General features: G+C 41.4%; 1 protein-coding gene across 2 annotated transcripts in view; it reads left to right on the plus strand.

The window, feature by feature from the left end:
* Positions 1–10,000, plus strand: part of fcsk (fucose kinase) — a 19,602-nt gene that overhangs the window by 3,524 nt on the left and 6,078 nt on the right. Inside the window, exons 3-16 of one of the 2 annotated variants that reach the window (XM_079290056.1) lie at positions 591–641; positions 717–918; positions 1,815–1,912; positions 2,041–2,121; positions 3,801–3,920; positions 5,474–5,645; positions 5,986–6,092; positions 6,169–6,270; positions 6,369–6,542; positions 7,121–7,194; positions 7,596–7,951; positions 8,471–8,705; positions 8,789–8,955; positions 9,615–9,839. In XM_079290056.1, the coding sequence (XP_079146182.1) occupies positions 591–641; positions 717–918; positions 1,815–1,912; positions 2,041–2,121; positions 3,801–3,920; positions 5,474–5,645; positions 5,986–6,092; positions 6,169–6,270; positions 6,369–6,542; positions 7,121–7,194; positions 7,596–7,951; positions 8,471–8,705; positions 8,789–8,955; positions 9,615–9,839 (2,164 nt within the window). Of the gene's footprint in view, positions 1–590; positions 919–1,814; positions 1,913–2,040; positions 2,122–3,800; positions 3,921–5,473; positions 5,646–5,985; positions 6,093–6,168; positions 6,271–6,368; positions 6,543–7,120; positions 7,195–7,595; positions 7,952–8,470; positions 8,706–8,788; positions 8,956–9,614; positions 9,840–10,000 lie in introns of both variants that reach the window. The other variant, XM_079290055.1, reaches the window with a different exon arrangement.

A 10,000-nucleotide genomic window follows, 5' to 3' on the forward strand; every position in this document is an offset into this window, starting at 1 on the left:
TCTCTCTTCCTGTCTCTGTCTCTCTCTCTTCCTGTCTCTCTCTCTCTCTCTCTTCCTGTCTGTCTCTCTCTCTCTCTTCCTGTCTCTCTCTCTCTCTCTTCCTGTCTCTCTCTCTCTCTCTTCCTGTCTCTGTCTCTCTCTCTCTTCCTGTCTCTGTCTCTCTCTTCCTGTCTCTCTCTCTCTTCCTGTCTCTGTCTCTCTCGCTTCCTGTCTCTCTCTCTCTTCCTGTCTGTCTCTCTCTCTTCCTGTCTCTCTCTCTCTCTCTTCCTGTCTGTCTCTCTCTCTCTCTTCCTGTCTCTCTCTCTCTCTCTTCCTGTCTCTCTCTCTCTCTCTTCCTGTCTCTGTCTCTCTCTCTCTTCCTGTCTCTGTCTCTCTCTCTTCCTGTCTCTGTCTCTCTCTCTTCCTGTCTCTCTCTCTCTTCCTGTCTCTGTCTCTCTCTCTTCCTGTCTCTGTCTCTCTCTCTTCCTGTCTCTCTCTCTCTCTCTTCCTGTCTGTCTCTCTCTCTCTCTCTTCCTGTCTCTGTCTCTCTCTCTTCCTGTCTCTGTCTCTCTCTCTCTTCCTGTCTCTGTCTCCCTCTCCCTCTTCTTCAGGTGGTGACTGCTGACGTCCTGGATGAAGCTCACATCCTCATCCTCCACTCGGTGAGTCCAGGTCCGGGTTCGGGTCCGGGTCCAGGTTCTCCAGATGTTTCAGTGTTTCCTCTCTTTCTCCTGCAGGGTCGAGACTTCCCCTGGAGCTCCTGCAGCCGAGCCTTCTGTTGGCTGCCGGCTCCAGAGAGACCGGACCAGCGAGTCCAGGCTCCGGTCTGCTGTCTGGACCTCCTGCTGGACCGCCTCGGGACCCAGATCTGCTCCGGTTCTCCTCCTGGTGTCTGGGTCTGCAGCACCGACATGATCCTCAGCATCCCTCCGGACTTCAGTGAGTTCAGACCTTCAGATCGAAGAATAACAAAAAACAAGAAGAGTATAAGTATGAAATGTATAAGAAGTACTACTAGTACTACAGTAGTACTCCTAACTGTGTGTAAGTCTGTCCTGGGTACTATGTGTACTGTAGTACTACTAGTACTACTAGTAGTACTAGTAGTACTGGTAGTACTCTCTGTGTGTAGGTCTGTCCTGGGTACTATGTGTACTGTAGTACTACTAGTACTACTAGTACTAGTAGTACTACTAGTAGTACTACTAGTACTAGTAGTACTACTAGTACTGGTAGTACTGGTAGTACTAGTACTGGTAGTACTCTCTGTGTGTAGGTCTGTCCTGGGTACTATGTGTACTGTAGTACTAGTAGTACTAGTAGTACTAGTAGTACTGGTAGTACTCTCTGTGTGTAAGTCTGTCCTGGGTACTATGTGTACTGTAGTACTACTAGTAGTACTAGTAGTACTAGTAGTACTGGTAGTACTCTCTGTGTGTAAGTCTGTCCTGGGTACTATGTGTACTGTAGTACTACTAGTACTACTAGTAGTACTAGTAGTACTAGTAGTACTGGTAGTACTCTCTGTGTGTAAGTCTGTCCTGGGTACTATGTGTACTGTAGTACTACTAGTACTACTAGTAGTACTAGTAGTACTGTAGTACTGTAGTAGTACTGTAGTACTACTGTAGTACTACTAGTACTACCAGTACTACTAGTAGTACTGGTAGTACTCTCTGTGTGTAGGTCTGTCCTGGGTACTATGTGTACTGTAGTACTACTGGTAGTACTCTCTGTGTGTAGGTCTATCCTGGGTACTATGTGTACTGTAGTACTACTAGTACTACAGTAGTACTAGTACTACTAGTAGTACTGGTAGTACTCTCTGTGTGTAGGTCTGTCCTGGGACGGGTTCTCTGGAGTTCGGGTTCTGGCTTTGCCGGGCGACGCCTCCTACGCAGCCAATCACGGCGTCTACCTGTCGGACCAACAGGTTGTATTATAATTATTGATAATTATATTATTAATAACATAATTATGTTCATGTATTTGTTGTTTTTGTACTTCTTTCACTCTAGCGACATGAATCCAGACTGAAGGTGCGTTTGTTTCGTGTCACAGGGTCGGGTCAGAGACATCGTCTACAGGGGGACACAGGAGCAGATCCTACAGGCAGTGATGCATGATGGGAAAGTTCCTCTGGTGCGTCCTGGGTAGTAAATCAAACGCACCCTCAGCCTTCCTGTGAAGACTTTTAATCTGCAGTAATCTAAAGTACTCTGAAGTACTCTGAAGTAATCTACAGTAACCCGAAGTACTCTGAAGTAATCTACAGTAATCTGCAGTAGTCTGAAGTACTCTGACGTAATCTAAAGTACTCGGAAGTACTCGGAAGTACTCTAAAGTAATCTAAAGTAATCTGAAGTAATCTGAAGTAATCTAAAGTACTCGGAAGTACTCGGAAGTACTCGGAAGTAATCTAAAGTAATCTGAAGTAATCTGAAGTAATATAAAGTAATATAAAGTAATCTGAAGTAATCTAAAGTAATCTAAAGTAATCTGAAGTAATCTAAAGTAATCTGAAGTAATCTGAAGTAATCTAAAGTAATCTAAAGTAATCTGAAGTAATCTAAAGTAATCTGAAGTAATCTAAAGTAATCTGAAGTAATCTAAAGTAATCTAAAGTAATCTGAAGTAATCTAAAGTAATCTAAAGTAATCTGAAGTAATCTGCAGTAATCTAAAGTACTCTGAAGTACTCTGAAGTAATCTACAGTAACCCGAAGTACTCTGAAGTAATCTACAGTAATCTGCAGTAGTCTGAAGTACTCTGACGTAATCTAAAGTAATCTAAAGTACTCTGAAGTACTCGGAAGTACTCTAAAGTAATCTAAAGTAATCTGAAGTAATCTGAAGTAATCTAAAGTACTCGGAAGTACTCGGAAGTAATCTAAAGTAATCTGAAGTAATCTGAAGTAATATAAAGTAATCTGAAGTAATCTAAAGTACTCGGAAGTACTCGGAAGTAATCTAAAGTAATCTGAAGTAATCTAAAGTAATCTGAAGTAATCTGAAGTAATCTGAAGTAATATAAAGTAATCTGAAGTAATCTAAAGTAATCTAAAGTAATCTGAAGTAATCTAAAGTACTCGGAAGTACTCGGAAGTAATCTAAAGTAATCTAAAGTAATCTAAAGTAATCTGAAGTAATCTAAAGTAATCTAAAGTAATCTAAAGTAATCTGAAGTAATCTAAAGTAATCTAAAGTAATCTGAAGTAATCTGAAGTAATCTAAAGTAATCTAAAGTAATCTAAAGTAATCTGAAGTAATCTAAAGTAATCTAAAGTAATCTAAAGTAATCTGAAGTAATCTAAAGTAATCTAAAGTAATCTAAAGTAATCTGAAGTAATCTAAAGTAATCTAAAGTAATCTAAAGTAATCTGAAGTAATCTAAAGTAATCTAAAGTAATCTAAAGTAATCTGAAGTAATCTGAAGTAATCTAAAGTAATCTAAAGTAATCTAAAGTAATCTGAAGTAATCTAAAGTAATCTAAAGTAATCTAAAGTAATCTGAAGTAATCTAAAGTAATCTAAAGTAATCTAAAGTAATCTGAAGTAATCTAAAGTAATCTAAAGTAATCTAAAGTAATCTGAAGTAATCTGAAGTAATCTGAAGTAATCTAAAGTAATCTAAAGTAATCTAAAGTAATCTGAAGTAATCTAAAGTAATCTAAAGTAATCTAAAGTAATCTGAAGTAATCTGAAGTAATCTAAAGTAATCGGAAGTACTCGGAAGTACTCTGAAGTACTCTGAAGTAATCTAAAGTACTCTGAAGTACTCTGAAGTACTCTGAAGTAATCTAAAGTAGTCCCTGTCTTCAGGTCTCAGGTCCGGTCTTCTTCAGCAGGTCCGTATCAGAGAAGTTACTTCAGACTCACGTCACTCCTCCTCTGGACGGCTGCACCTACCTGGGCCTGGACTCTGGAGCTCCGCCCATCAAGGTACCTGTCTGTCCGTCTCCCTGTCTCTCTGTCTGTCTCTCTGTCTGTCTCCCTGTCTGTCCGTCTCCTTGTCTGTCTGTCTGTCCGTCTTCCTGTCTCCCTGTCCGTCTTCCTGTCTGTCTGTCTCCCTGTCTGTCCGTCTCCCTGTCTGTCTGTCTGTCTGTCTGTCCGTCTTCCTGTCTCTCTGTCTGTCTGTCTGTTTGTCTGTTTGTCTGTCTGTCTGTCTGTCTGTCTGTCTGTCTGTTTGTCTGTTTGTCTGTCTGTCTGTTTGTCGTCCCTGTTTTTGTGTTTTAATGAATTATGCTGAAATTTAGACATAAAATGATACATTTAAAAGAAGTAAAAATGCACATAAGTGTATTGATGCTGATGTAATGTGTATGAATTTAATAAAAATAAAAATATACATATTTATATTAGTGCTGGGCAAGTGAACACATTATTATCGCGTTAATACCGACAATTATTTTATCACGCATTAACGCAGTTTTTAAAAATGTATTCGGACATTTTTAACACAAGAACCAGCAGCGAGCGGTGAACAGCTGTTTGTGTGGCGTCTCTTCACCTGCACTCCCCTGGGTCCTAAGTCCCTCCATGTACAGCTTCTTATCACCCTCTATGTACCAACGTACATTCATAACAAATACCACATATTACGGTAATCAGCGTTATTATGTGTCTGACCTAAATACCAAAGAAAGCAAAAAATGAATGATTCATTAAATGATTGTTTGAGTTTTTAAAGTGTTGTGTGTGTAATATGTATAATAAGCATCATTTAGTATCACTACTGAGAATCTAACAACATAAAAACATGATGTAGATATGTTTGCAGTTCTCAAGATGAATATTTAAATATCATCTCTTCCACACATCAAGATAAAGTTATGAACTGAATATCTCTGATCAGAATCATTATAACTGTGTTATAACTGCTGCTGTGTGAAGGGAATACTGCTGCTAACAACAACCTGATGTGTTTACAGTGTTTAAACCAAATGTTATGGACCTTTAGTTCATAGAGCAGCACTTTAAAATAAAAGTGCACAATACACTACTTTATAATTCACTGTTGAACTTTGTGCATAACAATGAGATCAATCACGATTAAACATTGTCATCGTTTAAACTACACATACATACATATAAATGAAACAATACAATTTAAATAACAGAATAACATTTAATACTATTTTAAAATAAAAGCAAACACATGTATGAATATGTCAGTGAGTTATCAATATATTGATAACCTGCTCAATAATAATATCATATATAATAATAATACAGGTGTTTTAGGAGTCTTCCTCTCTGGTCTTCATCAGGTGTCTATAATATTATATTATATTATATTATATCGTATAATATATAATATATGTAATAATACTATTAATAACCACAGATCTCTGGTCTTCATCAGGTGTCTATAATATTATATAATATTATATAATATTATATTATATAATATAATATTATATTATATTATATCGTATAATATATAATATATGTAATAATACTATTAATAACCACAGATCTCTGGTCTTCATCAGGTGTCTCTGTTCCTGGACCTGTTGAAGTGTCTCTGCTCAGATCTGACCCAGGACCAGTTTGTGACTGAGGACAGAGCCGGCTGCAGTTCACCTGTTGGACCAGAGGGGGCGATAGTGAGGAGGAGCCGGACGGAGCTGTGGAGGGTCCTGAGAGGAGAGACCGTCAGTGTGGGTGTGTGTGTGTGTGTGTGTGAGTGAGATATACCCGCCTGTCTGTCTCTGTACCTGTCTGTCTCTGTACCTGTCTGTCTCTGTACCTGTCTGTCTCTGTACCTGTCTGTCTGTCTTTAATTTAACACACGTGTGGTTCAAAATTAAATGTTGAACACTCCATTTATCTGATCACTTACAGATTATAATAATATTAATATAAAATACATCAAATAATAAACGCTGGTATCGAGGTATGTATGTAGACGGGTCAGCTGTCCACTGTCTTCATCGGGTACAGATGAAGACAGTGGACGGTCTTCTACGTGATGTGTTAAACTCTTCTCCTCCCGTCCTCACAGCGTATGTCCCTGGCGGTCGCTATGACTACCTGACTCTGTCTGGGAAGCATCATGTGGAGCGACTGTGCTGTGATTGGATGAACAGAAACACCCTGTCTCACATCCAGGTGACACTTCCTGTTTCCTCGTCCTTTTAGAGGCGGTCTCCCGTCACGTCCTCACCGCTGTTTCCACGTTTTTCAGAGCGAGAGCTCGGTGGACGACGGAGGTCGAGTCATCAACAGCGTCCTGGAGGGAGACGTTACCGTGAGGACGGGCGCCGTGGTGCAACACTGCCACCTGCAGGTCAGGAGGAGTTTCACCGCTGCTGCTCAGTCTGTTCGGGTTCCATCCTGTGACACACCTGGTTTACAGACCTGTGACTGTTGTGACCTCTCCACCAGGGTCCTCTGGAGGTCCCGTCGGGTTGTTTACTGTCGGGTCTCCAGCCGATGACATCACAGTGTGTCGGACTGCTGGAGCTGGCCGATGACATCATCATCCAGGGACACCGGATAGAGGTGGGACGGCTGAAGCTGAGCATCTACACGGTGACGGGAGCGCAGGACGACCTGGAGGTACGAACAGAAAAAAACCTTTCACTCAAAGGGTCCCTGAACACATCTGTGGAGCTTTCACTTCTTCATGAAGTGAACTTTGACTCTCATATTTAACTTCATCATTTATTCATTTAACTTTATTTATGAACAGAAGTTACAAAAACAAGTAAGGGAGAAAGTTCAGAGATAAAAAGGAAGAGAATATATTGTTCACATGGATCATGAACGTTCATATATTATAAATATTTCAGAAATAACTTTGATGAAGACACAAAGTACAACATGTAAAGGGTTCTTTTATATATTTAGTGAATGCTGCTCTACAGAGGAACATCTTCTGATGGCTCTCTCTTTATGATTATCATTATTCATAAAAACATAGTTTGTTTAAAACTACTTGACCAAAAATAAACATGATTCTGACAAACATTTAAAATGAATTCACAAGCCACAAACTCAAAAGTATAAAATCAAAAGACGTAAAATCATTGATCATCATGTCGTCACCTGTCTGTCCTCTTCCTCCTCCTCCTCCTCCTCCTCCTCCTCCTCCTCCTCCTCCTCCTCCTCCTCCTCCTCCTCCTCCTCCTCCTCAGCTCTCCTCTGATGACAGCAGCGCCTCCTTCCTGAACCAGAGATGGAGTCTCTTCTTCAGCAGAACAGGAATCCAGTAGGATCTGAAACATTACTTAGTGTCTCACTTCCTGTTTGAAATAGTTTTTGTATTCTCCTCTATGAACCAGATCTCTCCTCTCTCGTACTCCTCCTCTCTTATCTTTCTCCTCTCCTCTTTCTTCTCTCTCCTCTCCTCCCCTTTTTACTCCTGTCCTGTTTCCTCTCTCCTCCCCCTCCTCTCTCCTGCTATCTCATCTATCTCCTCCCCTTATTACTCCCCTCTTTACTCCCCTTTGCTCATCTCTCCTCCTCTCATTTTGTCCTCTCCTCCTGTTTTCCTCTCCTTTCCTCTCATCCTCTCTTTACTCCCTCTTTACGCCCCTGTCCTGTTTCCTCTTGTCTCTCCCCCTTTCCTCTCCTCCTCTCTCCTCTCTTCCTCTCTCCTCCTCCTCTCAGGCCGGAGGAGTTGTGGGTGAGAGGAGAAGGACGCTCCCTCCTGGAGGCTCGTCTCTTCCCGGTCCTCCTCCCCCGAGGAGGTGCTGTTGGTCTGGATGGAGGAGTCGGCTGGCTGCTAGGAGGAGTCGGCTGTCTGAGGAGGTGGAGGGAGGCGTGGAGGCTCTCTCTGAAGGAGGTGATGTCGCTCACCTGCCAGGAGGCGGAGCTACAGTGGAGGGAGGAGTTACTGTTCCTGGCTGGGAGGAGGAGAGTGACGGACGCTCTGAGGAGTCACACCGACGTCTGTCTGCTGCCTTGCTTCAGGGCCGCGGTGCTGGGAGGCCAGCAGGGGGCGCTGCTGGAGACGCTGGACAGCAGTGAGTCATAAGAATGACAACAATAATAATGATAATAATAATACCAATAATGACAACAATAATAATGATAATAATAATCACAATAATGACAACAATAATAATGATAATAATAATCACAATAATGACAACAATAATAATGATAATAATAATCACAATAATGACAACAATAATAATGATAATAATAATACCAATAATGACAACAATAATAATGATAATAATAATACCAATAATGACAACAATAATAATCATGATGATAACAATAATAATAATACAGTTTGTTTAAACAGCACTTTTTTGGAATATATTTTTGTAATTAAAGATATTGTGATTCTGTTTTTATTATTTATTATTATCATTGTTATTATATTAGATGAAACCAATCATAAAAAGATCGGGCTTTACGAAATACACAATTAAATGAATAATATAGAAAATAGTTGGCCTTCCGTCAAAGATAATAAAAAAATGTAGACAATAACAATAATAACTTTTATTTTATATTTATTTGTTTTTCTTCAGTTGCAGCAGGTAGCGGGAATCAGGGGGCGGAGTCAGGGGCGGAGCTGGGCGTGGCCTCCCGCTGCCTCTCCTGCATCGCTGACGTGTTGGTGTGCATGGCGGGGGGGAGGGGGGGCCTGAGGAGCGGGCCGGCCGCTAACGAGGCCTGGAGCTCCGCCTACTTCCTGTTGGAGAAAGGTGACCTGAGGGGCGGGGTCAAGGCCCTGGCTACGCAGAGAGCCGATTGGCTGAGGAGGTGAGCTGAGCACTGAGCTCACCTGTGTTATTACCATCATGGTGACCTGTGTTTGACATGTGACCCCCCCCCCCCCACAACAGGCCGGACCTGCTGGTTCGGGCGGCGCGGCACTACGAGGGCGCCGGCCAGGTGCTCCTACGACAGGCTGTGATGTCATCGCAGAGGTTCATCTCCATTGGCCAGGGTGAGATCCCGCCCCTTGAGGAGTGGCAGGAAGTGGAGTGTCCGGCCCGACTGGACCTGGCAGGTGAAAATAATCTGAGAATATTAATATTGTATTATATTTATGATGTAATATATTCTTGTGTTTTCATTTAATTAAATTCAAACTTTTATCTTTTCAGATGTGTTGTTTAGAGTCAATTAATCAATTAATCAATTACAGGATCGAAAGGAAATGAATCCACAACTGTTGTGGTGTTGAATTAATCATAACGTCATCATTCAAGTACAACAGTTACTTGTCGTGGAGTATTTTCACAGTGTGGTGTTAGTACTTACTACTCGTATTAAAATCATGGTTAGCAATATAAAACAGTTAAAATATGATTAATTGGGGTTAAGAACCCAGTGTGGAGGTCGTTAATGAATTAATTCATGTTCAATAAAGAATGAAGAAACAAAAACAATTACTCGATCACATTGATTATTTGTTGAAGTAATTTTTCAATCAAAAGTGCCAAAAACATGATAATTCACAGTTTATTGTCAAGTACATTTCCACATTTGAGAGTCTCTTTGTGCTCCATGATGTTTTATCATAGAGCACATATGATTTTTTATATGATGAATTTAAGGAATAATCAACGGATTGATCAATAATAAAGTTGTAGGAAGTAGTATGTACATATACACAGATACATGTATATATATACGTGTATGTATAATTAACTGTTCTTGTTTCAGGCGGTTGGAGCGACACGCCGCCCGTCGCCTTCGAGCACGGCGGCTCTGTGACCAACGTGTCCGTGAAGGTTGACGGGAGGCGTCCCATTGGTGCTCGGGCCCGTCGCATCAGGAAGCCCCGCCTCCTGCTGGTCAGCCACACCGGGGGGCGGGGGGGCGTTTCCACGGAGACGGTGTGTGACATCCTGGACGACCTGAGGGACCACTGTCAGCCTCACGCACCTGGTAGGACAGAAAGTCATGACTCAGCACTGTTCAGAGAGTGTGTGTGTGTGTTCGTGTGTGTGTGTTTATGTTCATGTGTGTATGTGTGTGTTCATGTGTGTGTGTTCGTGTGTGTGTTTATGTGTGTGTGTTCATGTGTGTGTGTTCGTGTGTGTGTGTTT

This window comes from Melanostigma gelatinosum (genome assembly GCF_949748355.1).
Source record: "Melanostigma gelatinosum genome assembly, chromosome: 1".
Taxonomy (NCBI): domain Eukaryota; kingdom Metazoa; phylum Chordata; class Actinopteri; order Perciformes; family Zoarcidae; genus Melanostigma; species Melanostigma gelatinosum.